The sequence below is a fragment of the Nicotiana sylvestris genome, chromosome 6 (genome assembly GCF_000393655.2).
Source record: "Nicotiana sylvestris chromosome 6, ASM39365v2, whole genome shotgun sequence".
Lineage (NCBI taxonomy): Eukaryota > Viridiplantae > Streptophyta > Magnoliopsida > Solanales > Solanaceae > Nicotiana > Nicotiana sylvestris.
The window spans coordinates 108,211,197-108,237,075 of NC_091062.1; the positions used below are offsets into that span (position 1 = coordinate 108,211,197).

A 25,879-nucleotide genomic window follows, 5' to 3' on the forward strand; every position below is an offset into this window, starting at 1 on the left:
TTCTTCCAACGACCTCTTCCACTCATTGTTGAGTGTGGATTGGAAGTGGATCATTTTTTGTCACCATTGACGGGGAGCTTAAAACGATGTTAGCTATATATTTGAGTGTGTGTTTTTTTGAATATCTTCTATCCCTTATGTGTTACTAACTTGTTTAAGAAATCTTTGGTACAATCATGGTAAATAATGGGCTCAGATATATGCCTTTGGGGGACTTGGACGGCGAGGAGGAACATCTCGATGAGGTACCTTAAGAGCCACAAGCTAATTGGAGAGGCTGGGTACCACAAGACAACGTGCCCTTCCCCCCCCCCACCATCCCCCTCCCCAGACCTCCACCACGAGCGGCTCAATACTGGATATTGTCCAACGAAGGTCATGCTAGTGTTAATAGTCTATCCCTGTATTAGGGTGGCTAACTTTCAAATCACCAACGTGATGCTCACATTAGTTGAGAAACAGAGTTTCTTCATCGGTGCACCAACCCAAAATGCTTACAAACATTTGAAGGGCTTTGTGGATACATGTTGGGGGAGCAAGCAAACGAATGTTTCCAAAAATACATTGAGGATAAGGATTTTTCCCTTCAATTTATGGGGGAAAGCTTCGAATTGGTTAGAACATTTGCCGAACTATTCAATTCACACTTGGGATGAGTTGGCGGCCAAGTTCATCACTAAGTTTTTCTCTCTCGGGCACGTGGATACACTTCGAGATGAGATCTTGGCATTCAAACAAGAACCGAATGAGCCACTAAACAAAATTTGGGAGCACTATAGAAGAATGGTTAAGGAATGTCCCAGCAATGATATGACGGAAAATATGTTGCAACAAACCTTTTATCGTGGGATTAACACAACCAACCAATATGTAGTGATCAACTAGCCGGTGAGAACTTTATGACTACGCCTTATGCGGAAGCGTGTGACAACTTAGATGAAATGGCAGAGACATCATCGGCTAGGTAATCCCGGGCCAATGTCCTACAAGGTGATCCGAATATGATCCACATTCACAAAGAGTTGCAAGACCATAGGCAAGCCATTGCCGAATTGACCACTACCATAGACTCAACTAGCAAAGGCCCAACTCAATAAAGTGCAAGCTCCTAAGAAAGTTCATGCTACGGATGGAGTTATGTTTTGGTGAACAAGAAGAGGACCAAGTCACATATGCAAACTCGAGTGGAGAACTATGTGCAAGATGATGGCGGTTTTGATCAAGATGATTCTTATAATGAGCAATAGGAGGAAGTGCAATATATGAATAATTTTCAAGGAAAAGAAACAACTACCAAGGCCCAAACCAACAACAATGGCAACCACAAAATAACTATGGCTATTGGAGTTCTAATAATCAAGAGAATTGGCATAACAATAACAACAATCAAGGAAATTGGAGTGGAAACAACCAAGGAAATTGGGGAGGCAACAACCAAGGTGGTTGGGAAACAATCAAGGCAACCGGGGGTCGGGTTTTCAAAGTCCCCCAATGTTTCAACAACCGATCAACCCACCTCCTTATCCTTATCATGGTTCAAGTTCTTCAAACAATTATGCGGGATGTATTGAGAATATGTTCAATCAAATAATGGAAAATAATACCAATTCGAATGCCCAACTTGCCTCACACAACACATCAATCCGAAATCTAGAAGTTCAAATGGGGAAAATATCTCAGGCTCTAAATTCTCGTCCTAAGGATACACTACTAAGTGACATGGTGGTGAAACCAAAGGGTGGTAACAATATGGGGCATGCTATGGCGGTTATCACAAGAAGTGGAAGAGGAGGGAATGCACCCACCTCTAGTGAAAGGAGACTTGTCAATGATGACCAAGTGATGCAAGAAAAAAAGATCCCGAACAATGTTGTTCAAGCAAATAAGGATGTTTGGATTGATATTGATGAAAGTGTGGAAGAGACTCAAGAGGAGGTGAACCCATCTAGGGAGCACATCACTGACATACTAGAACCGGTAGTGCAAAAGGAAAGGGCACCATTGCCTAAGCCTCTACCACCATACCATCAAAGACTTGTCAAGCAAAATAGTGAGAATCAATTCAAGTAGTTCAATAAAATGAAGAAGAGTCTTTCAATCAATTTGTCATTGTAGAAGCTTTGGAAAAAATGCCCGATTATGCAAAGTTTATGAAATATCTTGTGACAAAGAAGCGGTCGATGAATTTTTAGACTATCAAAGTCACTCATCAAGCGAGTGCGATTGTTCATTCAATGGATCCTAAGTTTGAAGATCCTAGTGCTTTCACAATTCCTTGTACAATTGGAAGTCCTAAGTTTCCTAAGGCTCGTTATGATCTTGGGACAAGTAAAAATTTGATGCCATATTTGGTTTTCAAGACTTTGAGGATTGTGCAACCAAGACCCACTTCTATGAGATTGCAAATGGTCGATCGTACTATGAACAGATTGTTGGGTGTGATTGAAGATGTTTTGGTCCAGGTTGATAAATTCATTCTTCTAGCGAACTTTGTTATTCTAAATTGTGAAGTTGATTATGAAGTTCTGATCATTCTTGGTAGACATTTCCTTGCTACGGGTAAAGCTCTTTGTGATGTAGAAGTCGTTCGGTGAACATCAAAGAAGACTTAATAAGACTATGCAAGAAGTTGTCACCAAAGGGATTATCAAGTGGTTGGATGCCGAGGTTGTCTACCCTATCTCCGATAGTTCATGGGCATCTTCGGTTCAATGTGTCCCAAATAAGGGGGGAATGACGGCGGTTACCAATGATAAGAATGAATTGATTCCTACAAGAACGGTGACCGGTTGGAGGGTTTATATGGATTATCGCAAGCTCAACAAAGTCATAAGGAAGGGTCACTTTACACTTCCTTTCTTATATCAAATGCTCGATAGATTGGATGGTTGTTCATTCTATTTCTTTCTTGATGGGTACTCGGGCTACAACCAAATTCTCATTGCTCTAGAAGATCAAGAGAAAATAACCTTTACATGTCCCTATGATACTTTTGCTTTCAAGAGGATGCCATTTGGTATGTGCAATGCACCGGAGACCTTTCAAAGGTGTATGATGGCTATTTTTACGGACATGGTAGAGGACTCCCTTGAATTTTCGTGGATGACTTCTCGGTAGTTGGAGATCTTTTTATGATTGTTTGGCAAATTTGGACAAAGTGTTGGCTAGATGTGAAAAAATTAACTTGGTACTCAATTGGGAGAAATGACATTTTATGGTTTAGAAAGGTATTGTCCTTGGCCATAAAATCTCAAGGAATGGAATTGAAGTTGACAAGGCAAAGATTGAGTTGATTTCTAAGCTTCCACCCCCAACTTCAGTGAATGGTGTGCGGAGTTTCCTAGGCCATGCGGATTTTTATCGGCGTTTTATCAAAGATTTCTCTAAAGTGGTGAACCCATTGTGCAAGCTCCTTTAGAAGGATGTCAAGTTCAATTTCAATAATGATTGCATGAGAGCTTTTGTACTATTGAAGCTTAAGCTGACAACTACTCCTATCATTACTGCTCCAAATTGGAGTGTGCCTTTTGAACTCATATGTGATGCAAGTGATGTAGCGTTTGGGCTATTTTGGGGCAATGTATCAACAAGATTTTCCATCCGTCACTAAGTGGGATTATACTGGGTTGTTGTTGTTGTTGTTGTTGTTGTTGCTACTATGCTAGCAATACAATGAATAGTGCCCAAGTCAATTATACCGTTACGGAGAAAGAATTCCTTGCTATTGTGTTAGCAATTGAGAAGTTCTGCCCGTATTTGATGGGTGCCAAAGTTATTGTCCACCCGCACCATGCGCCGCTTCGTTATCTTATGAGCAAAAAAGATTCTAAAGCTCGGTTGATGAGATGGGTGCTCTTGTTGCAAGAATTTAATATTGATATCCAAGATAGGAAACGTAGTGAAACCAAGTAGCGGACCACTTATCTCATTTGGAAGAGGAAGAAAGGCCGCATGATGGCCTTGAAATCAATGACTCTTTTTCCAATGAGAATCTTTTAGAAATTTCAATAAAAGAGGTGTCATGGTTTGCGGACTTGGCAAATTTTCTTGTGAGTGGAATCATTCTGAATGAGTTTTCTTCAAACCAAAGGAAGAAGCACAAAAGAGATTGTCAAGATTATTATTGGGATGAACCATAACTTTTTCGGATTTGTACGGATGGGGTGATTAGTAGGTGTGTACCGGAAGAAGATCAAGGTGATATTCTTGGGGCCTGTCATTCTTCACTATATGGTGGTCATCATGGTAGAGCAAGAACGGTGGCCAAAGTGCTCAGTTATGGTTTCTATTGGCCTACTCTTTACAAGGATGCTAGGAAGGAAAGGTCTCCCAAGAATGATCAGCACTTCATAATAAACTTTACAATCTAGAATAACAAAGTTTGTCGGAAGAATGAATTTATCAACCCGGACCAAAACATCTTCAATCACACCTAACAGTCTCTTTATGGTACGATCCGCCATTTGCAATCTCATAGAAGTGGGTTTTGGTTGCTCAATATCCAAAGTCTTGAAAATCGAACAGGGCAACAAATTTATATTTTCCCCAAGAACACAAAGAGCCTTAGAAAACTCGGGACTTCCAATTGTATAAGGAATTGTGAAAACACTGTGATCTTCCAACTTAGGAGCCATTGAATGAACAATCGCACTTACTTGATGAGTGGCTTTTATAGTCTCAAAATTCATCGACTGCTTCTTGTCACAAGATCTTTCATAAACTTTGCATAACCGGGCATTTGTTCTAAAGCTTCTACCAATGCCACATTGATTGAAGAACTCTTTGAATTGATTCTCACCATTTTTCTTGACAAGTCTTTGAGTTTATGGAGGTGGAGGCTTAGGCAATGGTGCCCTCGCCTTTTACACTACTGGTTCAGTATGTCAATGATGTGCTCTCTATACGGGTTCACCTCCTCTTGAGTCTCTTCCATACTATCATCAATACTAATCTGAACATCCTCATTGTCTTGAACAACATTATTCAGGATATCTTCTTCTTGCATCACTTGGTCATCATCGACAAGTCTCCTTTCACTTGAGGTGGGTGCATTCTTGACTCTTCCACTTCTTATGATAACAGCCATATCATGCCTCGTATTGTTAGCACCCTTTGGGTTCACCACCGTGTCACTTGGTAGTGTACCCTTAGGATGAGAATTTAGAGCTTGAGAGATTTACCCCATTTAAACGTCTAGATTGTGGATTAATGTGTTGTGTGAGGCAAGTTGGTCATCCTAATCGACATTCTTTTCCATCATTTGTTTTAACATATTCTCAATACGTCCCATCTCATTATTTAAAGAACTTGAACGATGGAAAGGATAAGGAGATGGGTTGCTCGGATGTTGATATATTGGAGGCCTTTGAAAACCTAACCTCGGGTTGCCTTGATTGTTTCCCCAACCACCTTGGTTGTTGCCTCCCCAATTTCCTCAGTTGATTCCACTCCAATTTCCTTGATTGTTAGAACTCCAATTGTCATGGTTATTTCATGGTCTCCATTGTTGTTGGTTTGGACCTTGGAAGTTGTTTCTTTGCTCTTGAAAATTATTCACATATTCCACTTCTTCCTCTTGCTCATTATAAGAATAATCTTGATTAAAACCGTCATCATCTTGCACATAGTTCTCCACTCGGGTTTACATATGTGTACCCTTGGTCTTCTTCTTATTTACCAAATATTAACTCCCTCCATAGCGTGAACTTGCTTAGGAACTTGCACTTAATTGAGTTGGGCCTTTACTAGTTGAGTCATGGTAGTGGTCAATTCAACAATGGCTTGCCCATAGTCTTGCAACTCTTTGTGAAGGTGGATCAGATTCGGATCACCTTGTGGGACATTTGCCCGATATTGTCAAGCTGATGACGTCTCCACCATCATATCTAGGATGTCAAACGCCTCCGCATAAGGCGTAGTCATAAAGTTCCCACCAGCTAGCCGATTTATTGTACATTGGTCGGTTATGTTAATCCTACGATAAAAGGTTTGTTGCAACATGTTTTTCATCATATAGTTATTGGGACATTCTTTAACTGTTGTTCTATATAGCTCCCAAATTTTGTGTAGTGGCTCATTCGGTTCTTGTTTCAATGCCAGGATCTCATCTCGAAGTGTAGCAATATGTCTAGGAGAGAAAAATATTAGTGATGAACTTGGCTGCCAACTCATCCCAAGTGTAAATTGAATGGTTCAGCAAATATTCCAACCCATCAAAAGCTTTCCCCAGTAGAGAGAAGGAAAAAAGTCTTAGCCTCAATGCATCCTCAAAAACATTCGTTTCTTGCTCCCCCAACATGTATCCACAAAGCCCTTCAAATGTTTGTAAATATTTTGGTTTGGTGCACCGGTGAAGAAACCCCGTTTCTCAAGTATGTGAGCATCAAGTTGGTGATTTGAAAGTTACTCGCCCTAATACTTGGAGGGACTATAACACTAGCATAAACTTCATTGGGAAATATCTGGTGTTGAGCCGCTCGTGGTGGAGGTGAGGGTGTAATGGGCACATTGTCTTGTAGTACTCGGCCTCTCCGATTAGCTTGTGGCTCTTGAGGTACCTCATCGAGTTGTTCCTCCTCGCTGTCCAAGTCCGCCAAAGGCATATTTCCGAGCTCATCGTTTGCCATGATTGTACCTAAGATTTCTTAAATAAGTTAGTAACACGGAAGGGAAAGAAGATATTCAAATAAACACACTCAAATATATAGCTAACATCATTTTAATCTCCCTGGCAACAACACCAAAAATTGATCCACTCCCAATCCACACTCAATAACGAGTGAAAGAGGTCATTGGAAGAATAGTACCCAACTATGAGTCAAGATCGATTTTCTCATGGAGCTAAGTATGGGTGTTATAGTGCACACTTGATGAGTGTAGAAGAAATAGCTTAAATACACTTCCAAACAGGATGGTTTTGCAAATTACTTTTATAAACTATACTATCAATGATTACTTAGAGAAATAAAACTAGAGATTGATTAATTCTTTTTCGTTGTTTTCAAATAGGTAAAAGGCCTAGGGATGTAACATTCACCTAGGTGTTAGCTTAATGGGTTAATTATGTTAATACTTATTTTAGTGCTTGAGGTGTATTATAGCTCTCAACTCTAAGTTACCCACTCGATACCTCTCGGTCATAAAGTAACATTTCCCAATTTGGCTTTCTCAAACCCAAAATGTGTCTCAAGATAAATATTTGATATGACCTCAAGTCGGGTTTTCCCTATCTCTAGTTCAAACCCTTTAATAAGGCTAGTCAAAATCCTTAACTAGCCCAATTTCTTGTTAGCCAAGTTTTTCTAGACTAAGTGTGATGACCTTCCATGTCATCATGCCACATAGGCATCATTTGGCATATATTAATGCCTTGTGGAAGTTTACATAAGAGGAAGACTAGCATTTGTGAGAAGATTCTAGAGAAGTATGGACATTTCCTTAGGAAGACCCTAGATCCCTTTGGATTTGCTAAGAAAGTCCTTGGAATCTTCTAGGTTTGTAGAGAGTTCTAGAAAAAGCCCTTATATTGTAAATATTAAGGATTTGTGTAGCAATTAATATTTACACACTAGCCCCTAGGAGACTAGTATATAAATAGGGGACGTTCATTTGTAATTCACCAAGCAAAAAATTCAAGTTCTCTCTAATACAAAGTTTTCTTTAACAATTCTCTTATGTTCTTTCTACCATTCTCTTAGCGATCTTGAGTGTAGTAAGGCTGACTTGGCATAGCAACAACATGAGCAAGTTGTGCAAGATCATGAGAAATTTGTCAAGTGTCGCACGTGTACTTAGTTAACAACTAAGGATGTGACAACTTGGTATCAGAGCAAAGGTTACAACTAAGGGAATGACGAACGACGAAGAAATTAACACTACCAACACCCAAGCGAACATCATCCAGGATTCTACTAGCAGGATGGGTCATAGCAGAAAGAGTAACGCCACTAATAAGAGCTAGGATATGCTACATGAGGTTGTGTCAAATGAAGGGATTAAATACCAAGAACCATCTGCCATTGAGGTGAGAGAGGATGAAGGGGAGGTCCTGCCCGAGGACGTCTCGCTCGATAAAGAGTGGTGATGAAGATGAATGCAGGGATGGATGCCGTGGAGATCTTTGGCCAACGCTTGGGGAAGGTAGAAGGAACCCTTAGCGTTCTTGAGGGTTACACTCTTGAAGAGATTGAGAGTATCTGAAATGACTTGGAGGGACGTACACAGTCTAACATAGAACTAAGGCAGACCATCACTGCCTTAGAGTGCAGACTCATGGAGTCTTTGAGTACTATCGATGCTATGAAGTCAAAGATAGAGTCACTCGAGAAGAATATTGATGCTGGCGTGATCGAGGAAGCCAACAATGTTGTGGTAACGAGGGAGGCCAAGATCAAGGCTCTCAAACCCCCGGTGTTCAAAGGTGTTCGTGATGCACAAGAAGTGGAAAACTTTCTTTAGCACTTAGAGAACTACTTTAGGCATGGCAAAGTGAGGGATGACGAGGCCATGATCAACACTGTCGTGTTGTACCTCTCAAAGATTTCCATGCTATGGTGGGGAAGGAAGATGACCAACGTGGATAAAGGTCTATGTACTATTAGCACGTGGGATCAGTTCAAAACTGAGTTCAAGCGACAGTTCTTTCCAAACAATATCTTGTACGAGGTAAGGCGAAAGCTTAGGGAGTTGAAGAAAACATGGAGCATATGTGACTATGTCAAGCAGTTCACTACCCTTATGCTTCAAATTCCCAACCTGAACAATGATGACTTATTGTTCCGCTTCATGGATGGGTTGCAAAATTGGGCTCAACATGAGTTACAATGTCGGCAAGTCACGGATATAGACCAAGCCATAGTGGAAGCCGAATCATTGATGGATTTCACGCATGACAAGAACGACCAAGGCAAAGGCAATGAATCAAATATTAACAATGTCAAAGGTGGGGGAGACCGTGGCAAAGGCAAGGAGATACAAAAACAATACACAAGACTCAAGATTTCAAAAAGTCGAGTGGCCCGTCAGGGCTATGCCAAGAAGAAGTCGCAGGTTGTGAAGAAGGGATACTATATATGCGGAAGGCTGCATGGCTTTAGAAATTATCCTGACCTAAAGAGCCTCAGTGCCATGGTCTGTGAACGAAAGAAGCGGCCGCAAGGAGAGATTTTGGGAACCGCACAGTTGGATATGATCGGATTATATGGAGCTGTCACAAAGCAAGCTATCTAACCTACCGAGAATGGAAATCAGTAGGTGGATCTCACCATCAACAACAAGTCGGCTCGTGCAATGGTGGATACTGGAGAAACTCATAACTTCGTGAATGAGGTTGCTGCAAAGAGACTAGAATTGAAGCTTGCTCCAACCAACTCTCGCATCAAGACCGTGAACGCTGAGGTACGAAATGCTCGCGGGGTAGCTAATGAAGTTGGTATCAAATTAGAAACTTGGAAAGGTATGATAAACTTTACCGTAACCACTATGGATATATTTGACATCATATTGGGGCAAGAATTCTTCAGACATTATCATACATTGATTGACCCCTACCTCCAATGTCTCTTGGTTATGGAGCGAGAAGGATCTTGCATGGTACCTACACTGACTATGCCACACGGACAGAGCCAAGAAAAACTTTCAGCTATGCAGGTTGTCAAGGGGATCAAAAAGAGGGAGCCAACGTTCATGGCAACCATTGCAAGTCTAGAGGAAGACAAGAGTTTTCAAGAGACACTGCCACCTTACATAGAGGAGTTGTTTGAGCAAAATAGATATGTCATGCCCGAGGAGTTGCCTAAGCATTTGCCTCCTAGGCGAGAGGTGGATCACAAGATTGAGTTGGAGCAAAAGGCTAAGCCACCCGCATTCGCCCCATATCGTATGGCACCGCCTGAACTAGAGGAGCTCAGGAAACAATTGAAAGAGTTGTTGGATGCTGGTAACATTTTCCCATCAAAGGCACCTTTCGGCACACCAGTATTGTTATAGAAGTAGAAGGATGGATCGTTGCGCTTGTGCATAGACTACCGAGCACTTAATAAGGTCACAGTGAAGAATAAGTACCCGATCCCGCTTATTGCTAACTTGTTCGATAGACTTGGGCAAGCCAAGTACTTTACCAAGGTGGATCTTCACAATGGATACTACCAGGTTCGCATTGCAGAAGGGGATGAGCCAAAGACAACATGTGTGACGAGATATGGAGCCTTTGAGTGATTGATGATGCCCTTCAGATTAACCAATGCACCAGCCACATTTTGCACCCTTATGAACAAGATTTTCCATCTCTACCTTGATCAGTTCGTGGTAGTCATCTACAGAAACACCTTGGAGGAGCACATGGAGCACTTAAGGAAGGTTTTTCAAGTCTTACGAGATAACGAGCTATACATAAAGAGGGAGAAATGCGAGTTTGCACAATCAAAGGTGCACTTCTTAGGCCATGTCATTAGCAATGGCGAGCTACGCATGGACGAGGCTAAGGTATATGCTATCTAGGAGTGGGAGGCACATATAAAGGTAACTGAATTGAGATCCTTCCTTGTCCTTGTTAACAACTATTCGGTTCATCAGTGACTACTCAACAAAGGCTGCACCATTGACTGAGTTGCTAAAGAAGAACAAGCCATGGGGTTGGACGGAGCATTGTCAAAAGGCGTTTGAAGGCCTTAAAGCAACTGTAACAGAGGAGCCAGTCTTGGCATTACCTGACTTTGCCAAGACATTTGAGGTGCACACAGATGCCTCAGACTTTGCCATTAGGGGTGTTGTGATGCAAGAGAAGCATCCCATAACATTTGAGAGCTGCAAGTTTAATAAGACGGAGCGATGTTAACCGATGCAAGAGAAGGCGATGACTGCTATTGTGCATTGCCTTCATACATGGCGACATTATTTTCTCGGGTTGAGGTTCGTGGTGAAGAATGATAATGTGGCTACTAGCTACTTTTAGACGTAGAAGAAGCTCACGCCAAAATAGGCTACGTGGCAGGATTTCTTGGCCGAGTTTGATTATCTGCTGGAATATAAGCCGAGAAAAGGTAACATTGTAGCCGATGCTTTGAGACGGGAAGCCGAGCTTGCTGCCATCACTTCAGTAAGTTGGGACATTCGCAAGGCTATAAAAGAAGGCATGCAGCGTGATCCAGTAGCCAAACAGCTTATCGATTTATCCAACTAGAGCAAGACGAGATGTTTTTAGGTAGAAGCCGACCTATTACTTACCACGGATCGGTAGGTCTACGTGCCTAAGTTTGGAAACATTAGACGGCGGATCATAAATGGAGAGTCATGACATAATGTGGCTAGTCATCCAGGCCAACATCGCACTAGGACCTTAGTTGAGTCAATCTATTATTGGCCACACATGCAAGATGATATAGAGTGTTATGTGCAAACTTGTCTTGTATGCCAGCAAGACAAGGTTGAGCAACAATAGCCCGGAGGACTTTTGGGGCCACTACCAGTTGCAGAGTGTCCATGAGAGAGCGTGACTATGGACTTTATCACTTGCCTACCGAAGTCTAATGGTTATGGTACTATTATGGTGGTCATAGATAGATTTTCTAAATATGCCGCCTTCATGGCCACCTCATCGGGTTGCACAGCCAAGGAAGCCGCCAAGCTATTCTTTAAGAGCGTGTTAAAGTATTGGGGCTTACCAAGGCATATCATTAGTGATCGAGAACCACCCCCCCACTTTACTAGGAACTTTTGGAGAGAGTTGTTCGACATACTTGGCATGGAACTGCACTTTTCTACTAGTTTCCACCAACATACGGATGGACAAATGGAATGGGTCAATGCCTTACTAGAATGCTACTTGAGGCATCATATACGAATGCATCAGAAAGATTGGAAAATTCTCTTATAACTTGTAGCGGAGTGAGTCCATAGGGCATGCAACATAATCTGATTTGCAAGTGTAAGGGGCCATTTCATATAGTTGCCAAGGTAGGCAAGAACTCATATAAGCTTGATATGCCATCGTATCTTAATATCTACCCTTTTTTCCATGCCTGCATGCTTAAGCCATATCATAAAGATAAGTATGATCCGAGTAGGGCCAATCAAGTCGAGCGCCTCTTATTATCACTGTATCATATGATCGAGAGATTGAGGCTATCATGGATTACCAGGCTAGGCAAAAACAAGGGCAAAAAGCCATCGTTTTGTTCCTCGTCCATTAGAAGGGGAAATCACCAGAAGAGGCCACATGGGAACGATATGAAGACTTATAGCAATTCAAAGATAAGATCCGAGAGTTTATGAAGCAACATCGCATCGCGGTCGTTACAACACTAGGTCGGGGAGAGTGTGATGACCCGCCATTTCATCATGCCATATAGGCACTATTTGGCATATATTAATGCCATGTGGAAGCTTACATAAGAGGAAGGCTAGCATTTGTGAGAATATTCTAGAGAAGTATGGACATTTCCTTAGGAAGACCCTAGATCCCTTTGGATTGTCTAGGAAAGTCCTTGGAATCTTCTAGATTTGTAGAGAGTTCCAGAGAAAGCCATTATCTTGTAAATATTAAGGACTTGTGTAATAATTAATATTTACACAGTAGCTCCTAGGAGACTAGTATATAAAGAGGGGCCAGTCATTTTTTATTCACCAAGCAAAAAATTCATGTTCTCTCTAATACAAAGCTTCTTTTAACAATTTTCGTGTGTTCTTTCTAACATTCTCTTAGAGATCTCGAGTGTAGTAAGGCTGACTTGGCATAGCAAGAACGTGAGAAAGTTGTGCAATATCGTAAGCAAGTTGTCAAGTGACGCACGTGTACTTAGTTAATGACTAAGGACGTGACACTAAGTCCCTCTTTCTTAAGTAAAGACCAAGTCAAAAAGGCATGAACCAATGTTTGCAACCATTAATTCTAAAATTAAAGCATGAACAAGGCTAAATAACAAATACCCAATCATAAATAAGTATTAGATTAATTACCTATACCGTTTACACAATAGAGTTGGGTTACAACCCTAGTAAATATCAAGCTACTCATAGTAGAAATAGAAGAAAATAAAGAAGAAACACTAATTAAAGCCATAATACAAAATTAAAATGATAAACTAATGTGTTTTTAACCCAAACTGGTCACAAATTACTAAACGTGGTAAACTACAACGACTACAGCTCAAAAAATTACAAAACTTGACCTATAAAGTGATTCCCGTCTATTTATAGTGGCCCAAAATTAACTAACTAAAATGCCCTTCGGGAGGTTCTGTGGCTGCACAATTCCATGTGTGGTCTGAACTTTGCTCGAGTCTGCAGTTTGAGGGATTCTGCAGCCGCACAATTTGATCTGCGGTCGCACAATTTTATGTACAGTCTGCACTTCTGGCAAGGCTTCGGTATTGGTCATTTTGCACACTCTTTGAACTTTTTGAATTCTTGTCAGTGCGACTATATTCTGCAGCCGTGCAAATTATGTGCGGCATGCACTTCTTTTCAATCAACTTCTGAGCTTCAATACTAGATCTACGGCCGCAGAGAGAATTATGCGGTCCGAGCTTTCTTTTACGGCTACTAAAATACTTATGCAGACCACTCTTTTGGTCTGCTATGCCCCTTCTTGACTTATGAACCGGAACACTCCTTTTTAGTTAGATTTCTTCTTTAGAGTCCAAATCTCCAACATTCCTGTAATTTGCACACTTTTATTAGTTTTGGGAACATAAATCAACACTTTCAGACTAAAACTAAAGTAAGAAGGTACTAATTAGTGGTCAAAATCCACACATATCACTTCTGCAACTAGGATTCAAACAAAGCCACTATGATAATTCATTGTTCATCAAAGAAATTGATAGTGACAGAGTTATCATCCTTGTGTACGTAAATGATCTATTGATCATAGGGAACAATAATAAGCTATTATGTGATGCTAGGTAAAAAAAAGAATTTTATTTGTCAAAGGAAGTATGCACTGGAGTTGATATCCGAAGTAGGCCCGGGTGGTGCAAAACCATCTGCTACACCATTAGAGTTAAATCAAAAACTCACATATATAGAGTATGATAAATGCATTCAGAATGGCATACAAGAAGGTAATTAAGCACTTAAGAATCCTAACTGCTATTAGAGACTAGTAGGAAGATTACTATATCTTACCATGACTAGACCTGAAATTGCCTTTGCAGTTCAGGTCTTGAGTCAGTATATGCACTACTCCAAGGTGTAACACATGGAAGCTGCTCTTGGAGTAGTGAGGTATATCAAAGAGGCCCCTAGCTTGGTGTTTCTTATTCCTACAGAAAGTACAAACAAGTTAGTTGCCTACTATGATTTTGATTTGGAAGAACGTGTAGAGACGAAGATGTCAATTATAGGATACTTGGTCAAGTTTAGAAAGGCATTGATATCCTAAAAATCAAAGAAACAGATGTATATGTCCAGGAGTTCAGTTGAAGATGATTTTAGAAGTATGGCCTCATATGCAACATAAGTTACTTGGCTTGTGGGGTTGTTCAAGGAGCTTGGAGTCAGAATTCAGTAGCCTATAAGCCTGATATGTCATAGTAAGGTTGCTATACAAATTGCAGCTATCTTCCATGAAAAGACTGAACATATTGATATTGATTGTCATTTTGTTAGGGATAAACTCTATCAAGGAATACTGAAGACAGAATATATGCATACTAAAGACCAGCTAGTAGATCTGTTGACAAAGAGCTTGGGAAGCTTCAACATGATCACTTGCTAAAAAAGTTGGGAGTGAAGAATATATATCAGCCATCATCTTGAGGGAGAGTGTTAAGTAGAGTTAGAGTGATAAGCTGATAAGTTACTAGAGTTAGAAGCTTAACTGTAGACTGTGGTTAGAAGTTAATTTAGCTAGCACAGTAGTTAGGAAGTAGTTATACTGCAGCTCTTTATAAATATGATATACATTCATGTATAGGTACACGGTTGTTCATTTCTTCAAAATAACAGAATTAGATTCTCCCATTCTCTATGTGTTGCCTTTTCTTGCATGTCATCATCCTTGAGCTCAACCTTTAGATCCATGGTTGCTAACAAGTTCTAATATTTGCAGCCATTGCCTTATACATGTAATAAATATAATACTAATGATTTTATATATGTGGGATCTAAATATAAATGGGTATACACAGTGAAAATCCAGCCAAGTGGGGAGATTGAGAGATACAAAACAAGATTAGTCGCAAGAGGATTCAAAATCAAAGGAATAGACTATGGTGAGACCCTTTGAACAGAGGCAAATGTCATTTCTATTAGAATCTTACTTTCCTAGGCAACACAACGATCATGACTATTATATTATTTAAATGTGAAAAATGCCTTCTTGCATAGGGACTCAACAAGGAGGTGTATATAGATATAACACATTGATATGGAACGAAAGGGGAGTCAATTAAAGTATGTGGATTGAAAAAAGCTATGTTTGGATTGAAGCAATCCCTGAGGGAGAGGTTTGAGAAGTTCAGTAAAGTCATAGTTTAGTTTAGCTACAAAAGGTGTGCTTATGATCACACATTTTGTAATAAAGGGTAAGAAAGTGAGTCGCATCATAGTAAATATCTATAATATTTAGTGCATGAATGAAGCTATAACAGAGCATGTTCACGATAATCAAACACGGCTTTGTCAGTTGCCTGTGATAGGAAAAAGAAAACTTGATGAGATAGTTCATGCAGGGCATTCCCCTAAAGCTCGAAGAGCCTAATTGGTCTGATAGCTGACGAGCAAACCTTCCATTCTTATGTTTACATCACTTATCTCTCTCTCTCTCTCGCATTGACCGAACAAAGTTTTCAAATGAGCATCTTATGGGGAACTCATAGCTTGTACCTTCCTTCTCACAGTCATCTATATAACTCAAACAACAATGGTTCGAGCAAAATGGCAGTTAGTCTTCCTCGTCTCTTTCGAATGGGCAGCAGAGCTCTTCTAGCATCAACATGGATTGACCAGAGACTAGGAGTAGTTATCATCTTTTTTCATAGTATTCATCCAGCAAAAAAAGGAAAAGACCACTTAGTATAGTTTAATAGAAAAGATTAGGAATACGCTCGTAAACTGTTGCGAAATCAGTGAAAATGAGAGAGATGTGAGTATCAATCATTCTGCTACCATGCTCAAAGAGTGCTTTCCAAAATATGGAAAAAGAGCACTTAAGATTGCAAGAGATGAGAATCAACTTGAAGTCTTCTTTTATTGCCTAGGTGTATTGCTGATTCTTTGTGTTATTACTATTAATTAATGGTCCGAATAAGATGAACTAGTTTATTACTCTTTTAATGGAAGGGAATTATATTACACTTGTATAAAAATGTTAGCGAGATGCATCATTATATTACTTCTGTAAACAGATAAACTAGTCATTTTATTTATTTATGTGGATATATTATTATATTTTCATAATTTTTATATGCGACTATGGTTTTCGTACTTCAAAATAGAGATGGAGAGAAATGTTACTCGAATTAATTATACAAGAAATAAAAAAAAGAGTATCCTTTTTACATTTCTTATGTGTAAAAGAGAGACCTTTTATATGTAAAAGTAAATCTCTCATATATAAAAAAAAAAAAAAAGACAGGATCATGAAACTAAAAATAAGTTTGTAGAGACTTACAAAACTATTGGACCCTATAAATTTAGATGACAAACAATTAAATTTATGTTGAACATGCTGAAGTAAACCTTTAAATAGGAGAGGGGTGTCTTCATATCACAAGTTCACATGGAGTCGACAAAGGAATTTATTTGATAATTGATCAATCGTCTCCAATTTCTACGTGTTGAGATGAGTATGTCATTATATTTTGATGATTAACAAACCATAGCGAATATCCATATTTCATGTTCCATGTTGATGTGGTACTAGCCTGGTATGCAGATGAGATATGATGTGTTTGTGCTTTTGGTTGAGGTCCCGGGGGCCTCGGGGTGATTTCGAATGGTTGACGGAAAGATTTGGAGTTGGTTGTGACAGCTGAAGTTTCCCATTGTTGTCATAACCGCACCTGCGGCTAAGGGACCACAGGTGCAGTCTCACAGAAGTGAGATTTGAATCGCAGAAGCGGAGAGGACCTGGGAAGGCAGAAACCGCAGAAGCGGTTGAAGAACCGCACCTGCGATGGCACATGTGCAGATTGTGCATCACAGATGCGAAAGTGGAGGATTTGAGTGATGACCGCAGAAGCGGTCCATTGATCGCAAAAGCGGAACCGCAGGAGCGGGATTTTGGCCGCAGATGCGAAATCCCTTGGCCAGAAGGTATAAAAGCATTCCTTCGCGATTTTTGAGTTGGTCTTCATCATTTCAAGTTGGTTTTGGAGCTTTTGGGTTATTTTGAAGAGGGAATCAAGGGATATCATCTGGAGGTAAGATTTTTGAGTCTAATAATCGATCCTATGGCATTATTTCACGAATTAGGGCTGTAATTAATGAAATTAAGGGTTAGAATTGGGAAACTAGGGCTTGGTATTGGAGACCTAGACTTGAGATTTTGAGGGACCATTTGTGGTCGGATTTTGGTACTTCTGATATATATGAACTCGTGGGGAGATAAGGAATCTATTGATGTGAATTTTATCGAATTTTGAGACGTGGGCCTAGGGGTCGGGTTTTTGGTAATTTCGGGATTTATGTTGTAAATTGATTATTTACGCATGGGATTCATTCCCTTAGCATATTTTGATGTCGTGATTCTGATTTTGGATAGATTCGACGTGCATTGAGTCCGATTCGAGGGGCAAAGGCGTCACGGGCTAGAGTTTGGATCGGATTGAGGTGAGTAATGATTGTAAATGTTGTCCTGAGGGTATGAAACCCTGGATTGCACATCGTTGTGCTATATTGAGGTGACGTACACGCTAGATGACGAGCATGGGGTCGTGCACTGTTGGGGATTGCGACTTAGTCCATCCCGAATGATTGTTTTACCGCATATTTGATTGAAAACTGTTTGTTATCATCATGTTTTGGGCCGAATGCCAACTATTTGAACCCTTATCCTCACTAACTTGACTTTATACTTGTACTCAGTCATGCTATATTCTACTGTTTTCATAACTTAGCCATGTTTACTCTACTTTAACACTTAAATGATATTTTAAATAATATTTTGGGCTGAGCACCATGTTTTACTGTTGCCCGAGTGGCTTGTGAGATTCTGACTGAGCAAGGCCGAGGGCCTATATTGTGAGGAAACACTGATTATGATTATGAGGCCGAAGGCCTGAGATTTGTACGCCACGAGGTGGCTTGTTGATATGAGGCCGAGAGCTTAGTGATGATGCCATGAGATGACTTGATATTGCGCTTGGGATGTAAGGGGCCCCTCTAGGAGTCTGCACACCCCCGATGAGCGCGGGTACCCATTGTGATGTGAGATATAGCCCGAGGGGCTGATTATTGTTCCATATGTTACCCGAGGGGCTGATTCTATTTGTATTGTGCCCGAGGAGCGTTTCTTTATGTGTTTACCTTTTCTAGTTGCCTGTCTTTTACTTGTTTAACTGTTTAAAAGGGGATTTTAAGAAGCTTAAACTGAACTAAAGAGACTTTGCATATTTTCACTGTTTTTTACTTTTACTGGCTTTTACTGCTTCCTTATAGCCTGTGATGTGCCTTACGTGATTTTTTATTTCTCAGTCTTTATTTATGATTATTACTCACTGAGTTGGAGTACTCACTTTACTCCCTGCACCCCATGTGCAAATTCAGGCATTTCAGGTCCTGCTGGCGAGGGTTGAGAGCTTCCAGCAGATTTCGAAGTTCATAAGGTAGCTGCTCGGCGTTCGCATCCCCGTGTTTTCCCCCTATCTCATTTCATTTCTCTTATTAGTGATTCTGTAATAGTTGTGTAGACTCTTCAGACTTGTAGTATATTGATAGATTCTCATGACTGGTGACACCCGATGTCGGGCTGCGTTGGTTTTAATTCCGCAAATTGTACTGTTCACTACTTATTTTGGGATTTTATCATGTTAAGGACTTCATACTTATTATTTTAATTGCTTAAAATAAAGTGGGAATATGTCAGCTAGCCTTGTCTTCACGAGATGCGCCATCACGATCAGGTCCGGGTTTAGGGCCGTGACAATGCTGATCAAAAGCGGGATGTCAAAGTGACCATGCAAGTTGGATTCCCCAAAAATTCATGTCCGTGCCCTAAAAGATATATGTCATTTGAAGAAGTTCGTGGTCAAAAAGAATTTTGTAATTAAGGAAAAGACTTGCGTGGAAAGAGAAGGTTGAAGAGTTGGAAACAAATAAGGAAACCAAATAAAGTAGGAGAGGTTTTCCTTAGCCGAAATATTATAGGTTTTGGAGCGTTAATTGAAGAAGATTTTCGGCCAACTTTGCAGCTATAAAAGGAGACTTTTTACCGCAGTTCAAGGCTAATACTATTGAGACAAACCACATAGAATCACTTTTGACAATAGCAATCACAAAAAAAAAATACTTCTGGAGAGCCAACCTAAGAAGATGAAGTTGCTCAAGTTATTTAGTTGTTAGGTTGAGTCAAGTGTTCTACTATGTAACCTATTTGCTTTTTAAGAAGTGTAATCAATAGGTTAGTGCAGAAACTTTGAGTTTTTGTTAGCTTCCTAAACTAGAGTTAGTTTGGGAAGATGTTGCTATAATTAAGTTGATTGTAGGGGTTAGGGTACTTGAGCTATTCCCCTTGGTTATGGAGTTGTAACTTAAAAGTGCTCTTTGAATTTTAGTGGAGTTTTGAGGAAAATCCTACTGGGTAGGTCATAATTTTCTCCCTTGAGCAAGTAGATTTTTCACGTAAAAATCTCTGTGTTGGTTAATTTTTCATAATTATTTTTGTTTGCATAGTTCAAAAAAATCATATTCTTTAAAATCATAAAAATCGGGAAGACACAATTCAAAACCTTTCTAGTATGTGCATCCTAAAATAACACTACGTCTACCTCAAGATGCAACACGTTTGGAATAATCACGTCATTTTACATTTCCATTTGATCATTGTATTGGCCAAAATATGCCCTAAGGGAATTTAATGTAAAGCGAAATTAAGGAAAAATATGCGATCGGGTCGACCAGGAAGTGGTGGGATTCATGGCCGGGCTATCAAAAACGGTCAAGGTCAAGTACCAAGGGCAGAATAATAATGCTAGTTTTTATAATAAAAAGATAGTGTAGGGCATGTAACATTAACTTGATAAGAAAACTTTTCAGAAGAAGACTCCTTCTCTCTAGCAAAGAAACAAACTTTACATTTTGTAATATTCTTGTACACATTATCCCATATCTTTCCATCAGATCCAAGAATAGTTCGAATATTCGAGAATTTGTCTATTATTAATCATTATCAGAGCAGACAATCATCCACCTCATTCGTTATTGGGTGAATCGTTCCCCCTATTTACATTAATACTATTTATTGCGATTTATTGCATAATATTCCTTCATTATTGCTCACATCTTTTAGAATATTAAATGTGCACTACATTTAGTTTTCCACCAACTTTATCTTACGTTATCCATGCTATCAAGTTCTAAATCAATTTAGTTTCTTCTAGATCTACAACTAGCACGGATTGCTAACACAAATAAACAACAAGAACGAAATTCCTTTTCCTTGTACACACAGATCTGATATGGTAGGTAACAGAGAAGAAAGAACTAGGATAATGGGTGACCTCACAACCAATCTCTTGCCAGGCGAGGCGGGTCACCTCTCCCACACGGCAATATCGCAACATCCCACGGTAAAGGAGCTTCCTTGTCCATGATGAAAGAGACGCCACCAGCAGTAATAAAGCTCCCTGAGGCTTGGCTAACTGATACACTAACCAGCACCCTCCACAAGCCCGCTCAGGATATAGTCTTAGAAAATGCAAGGACTTGCGTTACACCAATAACGGTCGAGCAGCATGGCCCTTTCCCTCCTCCAATAACAGGTATTACCACAACATTGTTAATAGTGTAGGTGACGACACCCTCACAGCCATTTTGAAAAAGATGGAGGAAAAGGAGAATGAGAACAGAGTGCTTCGGGACCAAATGAGAGAATACCAAGAAAGGATCAACAAAATACCAGGTGCCCCAAAACTCTTGCCAAAGAGAGATGTTGGTCGGTTTGTCGAGCAACCATACAGTGATGAAGCGGTCCCTATGCCATATCAAAGACCTTCAAAATGCGTTTCTACCTGAAAATATATGATGGTACGACCGATCTCGAGGACCATGTAACTCACTATGTCACCATCGTGAAAGGCAATGACCTTGCCAAGGAACAAGTATCCTCTATTTGTTGAAATAAATCGACGAGACCCTCACTGGAAGAGCATTAACATGGTATTCTCAGCTACCCACGCCTTCCATTGAACTATTCGAAGAGATGGCCGACAAGTTTGTAACGGCCCACACCGGGGACAAAAAGGCAAAGGCAAGAGTGAACGACATATTCGCTATCAAACAATCACCAGGAGAAGGATTGAGGGACTTCCTCGCCCGGTTCAACCAGATAAGAATGACCTTACCAAGCGTATCAGAAGGAATAGTCGTCGTAGCTTTCTAGAACGGGCTAAACAGAAATGGTTCAAGGGCAAAAAGAAAGTTGTTAAGTCGGCTTAGGAAATGCCCTCTGACTACTTGGGATGAAATACATAACGCCTATTGTGCCGAGGTCCAAGCAGACAATGACGACCTGAATGGGCCAACTCATCGATTAACCTCAGTACAAGCCGAAACCTGGAAAGATCGAAGAAATGATATTAGGAGGGACTTTGTATCTCCACGACCTAACCGAGAACGACATCTGCCATATGTCAGAAGTGCCATCGTGCCCTCTTCATGCCACGAAGAGGGACCACCAAAGCCAAGGATAGGGACTCACCGGAACAAGAAAGGTATGCCCCCTTTGTTATCTGCTCACAATTTTTGCATGTCACCTTCAGAAATAGTCTACACATTGGAGAAGCCCAGACCGAAGGTAAAGTGGCCGCAAAAGATGAGGTCAGATCGAAGCACCAGAAAGTCGGATGCAATTTGCGAGTTCCACCAAGAACAAGGACACAAACCGAGGATTGTATCGCCCTAAGACAGGAGGTCATAAACATGCTTCGACAAGGACACATCAAAGAATTGTTGAGCGACCGGGGAAGAACAAACTTTGCTAGAGGACGTGAATAGCATCAGGGACCGCCAAAATGGCCCTCACTTACCCACACCATCCAAATGATCATTGGTGGCAGCGACGATGCTTCCATCAGCGACGTAATGTTCACCATGACCCATAATCTCAAATGGTCTATCACTCACGAACGGGATGACGAACTCAAAGAAAGTATCACCTTCGATAAGTCAGATACCCACAGTTTGGCTTTCCCTCACTATGATGACCTTGTTATCACTTTATGAATTTTAGATACATATGTGAGATGCATTATGGTAGACGATGGGAGCGGCACATGAATTACAAATGTTATTTCTCTCCTTTTATAGCTATTTCTAAGTACTATGTTTCTTTCCTCTTATAATAGAGCCATTATGAGCAATTAATAGCATTAATAAAACGTTATAATTGGTACTTGCACAAATGAAACTCGAGGATAAGATAGTGTCGCATTGCATCACGCTAACAGGTTTTAACAATGTAGTTGAACAAACATTTGGATGAATCACACTCCCCGTACTAGCCGGCGGCGTCACTATGGAAACCACATTCCATATCATGGACCAGGACACGTCATACAACAGCATAATAGGGCGACCGTGGATACACACCATGAAAGACATCCCTTACAACTTGTACAAAGTCATCTAACTTCCAACTCCATGGGAAATATTCATCATATGAGGAGAACAACGCATATCTCGGGAATGCTACCGCATCGCCCTGGATTGTATCGTCACTCAACAAATGAAGGGCAAAGCAAAAGAAGCATAGCAATTAACAGGGCCGAGGATGATCTGTAATGAGAGAGAGGACGTCATTAGAGACCCTGATGTGGTAGAAGCTGCGGAATCGACCATAGAAGACCTCGACCCCGCCCAACTAGACGGCAACGACCACAGCAAGAAAGCTTACATCGGCTGCAAGCTTCAAGAACTAGGTAAATTTCGCCAATTCTTAACTAATAACGCAGACTTGTTTGCTTTTAGCCATGCAGATCTATCGGGTATCCCGAAGGAAATCACTACACACAAGTTGAACGTCGATCCATTCCACCCCCTGGTGAGGCAAGTTAGGCGTAAGTTCAACTCCGTGATAAACGATGCAGTACGCATGGAGATCAAAAATTATTGGAAAATGGCTCTGTCAGGGAGTCAAAATACCCCGATGGCTCGCCAATGTGGTCGTGGTGAAAAAGAAAAATGGGAAGTGGCAAATGTGCGTAGACTTTAGAGATTTAAATAAAGCATGCCCCAAATATTCATTCCCATTACCTCATATTGACTAACTCATCGATGCAACGGATGGGCATGAATTGCTGAGTTTTCAGGACGCCTACTAAGGCTATAACCAGATCCGCATGGAAGAGGAAGATCAGGAAAAAACCACTGTTATCAACCATCAGGGAACGTACTGATACAAAGTCATGCCTTTCGGACTAAAAATCTAGGGGTAACGTACCAAAGGTTGGTAATAAAAATGTTCAAGGACCAATTCGGTAAGCCGTTGGAAGTCTACATAGACGACATTCTGATCAAGTCCAAAAGGAAATAAAATCACATCGACCACTTGAAAGAAACCTTCAACATGCTCAGGCAATACAGAATGAAACTAAACCCAAAAAATGTGCATTCGGTATGGCTTCAGGAAAGTTCTTGGGTTTCCTACTGTCGCAGCGAGACATCGAGGTCAAACCCGACCAAATCAAAGCTATCAAAGGGATACAAGAGCACTTAACCACCAAAAAATAGGTTCAGAGGTTGACTAGACGTATCACTGCCCTTTCAAGGTTCATCTAGCGATCATTTGATAGGTGTAACAAATTCTTCGGTGTACTCAAAAAGGATAACGACCTCCGGTGGACCTCCGAGTTCGTCCAAGCCTTGAAGGAATTAAAGGTTTATTTGTCGCCGCCACCATTGCTTTCAAAACCAGAACTCGGGGAGCGCCTTCTCGTCTACCTCGTTGTATCAGAAGTAGTTGTGATGCTGTCCTGGTCCGAGAAAATAAAGGTACACAATCTCTCGTCTATTACATTAGCAAAACACTAATCGATGCCGAGACGAGGTAGCCCCACCTCAAAAACCTGGCCCTAGTCTTGGTCGTAGCTTCACGAAAGCTTAGACCCTACTTCCAGTGCCACCCACCTCGGTAGTCACGACTTTTCCCTTAAGAAGTATTTTGCATAAACCCGAGCTATCAGGAAAGCTAGCCAAATGGGACATAGAATATAACATATTAACCGTGAATGGTGATAAAGTCACAAGTCCTCACCGACTTTAGTGCAAAAATAATACCTGAAGTCGAAAAAGAAGCCACACATGCTTCTCCTCAATCACAGGACCTCTAGATTTTGTACACTGATGCCGCTTCTAACGCGTCAGGGTCTGGACTGGGACTTGTACTTGAAGTTCCAACAGGCGAAGTGATTCGCCAGTCCATAAGATGCCCGAACATAACTAACAATGAGGCCGAGTATGAGGCCGTAATTGTAGGGTTAAGGCTACTACTAAAGTATGGGGCGAGACGGGTAAAACTACACTATGATTCTCAACTTGCCGTCAACCATGTCACAAGGACTTTCTAGATCAAAGAGGAAAGGTTACAAAAATACCAGAGTTTGATTAATGTTAGCTCGACCAGAATCCCCGAGCACAGAACACCGAGGCGAACGGCCTCGCCAAATCAGTAGTGGCCACCAAAAATATTACAGTCGGAGAAAGAAACGTGGTCACCCTCTTCCACTTATCGATAGATAAAATCAAGGTAAGAACCATAAACCTAAATTGGGATTGGCGTAACCGTATTGTTACATATTTGCAGGATGGCATACTCCTAGATGATAAAAAAGAATCCAAGAAACTACGAATGCAAGCAGCCAAGTACAACATCATCTATAACGACTTATACAAGAGGACGTATGGCGGCCCCCTAGCGAAATGCTTGGGCCCAAATTAGACGCAGCGCATCCTTGAAGAATTCCACGAGGGAAATTGTGGAGCTCATTTCGACAATCGAGCTCTGGTCAGATGCCTCATACGGGTAGGCTACAACTGGCCCACTATGAAAAACAAAGCCACGGACTTTGTAAAAAAATGTGAGTAGTGCCAAAAGTATGCCCTAATGACCCACCAAGCCGGCGAGCATCTCCACTCAGTCACTTCCGTTTGGCAATTCATCAAATAGGGGATGGACATAGTGGGGCCCCTCCTCATGGGACGAGGTAACAAACGATTTCTTTTTGTTTTAACTGACTATTTTTCTAAATGGGTAGAAGCAGGGGCATTCTCCCAAAAACGTGAACAGGAAGTGATCGCCTTTATATGGAAAAACATCATATGTTGTTTCGGCCTCCCTAAAGAAATCGACTACGACAACGGACCCTAATTCACAGGAAAAAGTGTCGCTAAATTTTTTGAAAAGTGGCATATCAAAAGAATACTCTCAACACTGTATCACCCTGCGGGTAACGGACAAGCAGAATCCTCCAACAAATCAATACTGAACATTATGAAGAAAAAACTCGAAGACGCCAAGGGGCTATGGCCGGAATTACTACCAAAGGTACTTTGGGCCTACCGAATAATGTCGAAGGCGAGCACAGGAGAGATGCCCTACTCATTAGTCTATGGGACTGATGTTGTAATACCGGTCAAGATCGGAGAGCCCAATTTGAGATACTCTTACAAGAGCGGGCCAGGGAACAACGAAAGAAGAAGGTAGAATCTTGACGAAGCCGAA

At 40.9% G+C, this 25,879-nt stretch overlaps 2 protein-coding genes across 2 annotated transcripts; one reads left to right on the plus strand and one right to left on the minus strand.

The window, feature by feature from the left end:
* Window positions 1-2,234: 2,234 nt before the first annotated feature.
* On the plus strand, window positions 2,235-2,594 carry LOC138871073 (uncharacterized). Its single transcript, XM_070148926.1, has one exon. The coding sequence runs from the start codon at window positions 2,235-2,237 to the stop codon at window positions 2,592-2,594; it is 360 nt and encodes a 119-aa protein (XP_070005027.1).
* Window positions 2,595-4,226: 1,632 nt separating this feature from the next.
* LOC138871074 (uncharacterized) lies at window positions 4,227-4,688 on the minus strand. Its single transcript, XM_070148927.1, has one exon. It carries the CDS (start codon window positions 4,686-4,688, stop codon window positions 4,227-4,229), a length of 462 nt encoding a protein of 153 aa, XP_070005028.1.
* Window positions 4,689-25,879: the final 21,191 nt, after the last annotated feature.

Coding starts and splice junctions, on each gene's coding strand:
- LOC138871073 (XM_070148926.1), top strand. CDS start 2,235: ATGGATCCTAAGTTTGAAGATCCTAGTGCTTTCACAATTCCTTGTACA.
- LOC138871074 (XM_070148927.1), bottom strand. CDS start 4,688: ATGAATTTTGAGACTATAAAAGCCACTCATCAAGTAAGTGCGATTGTT.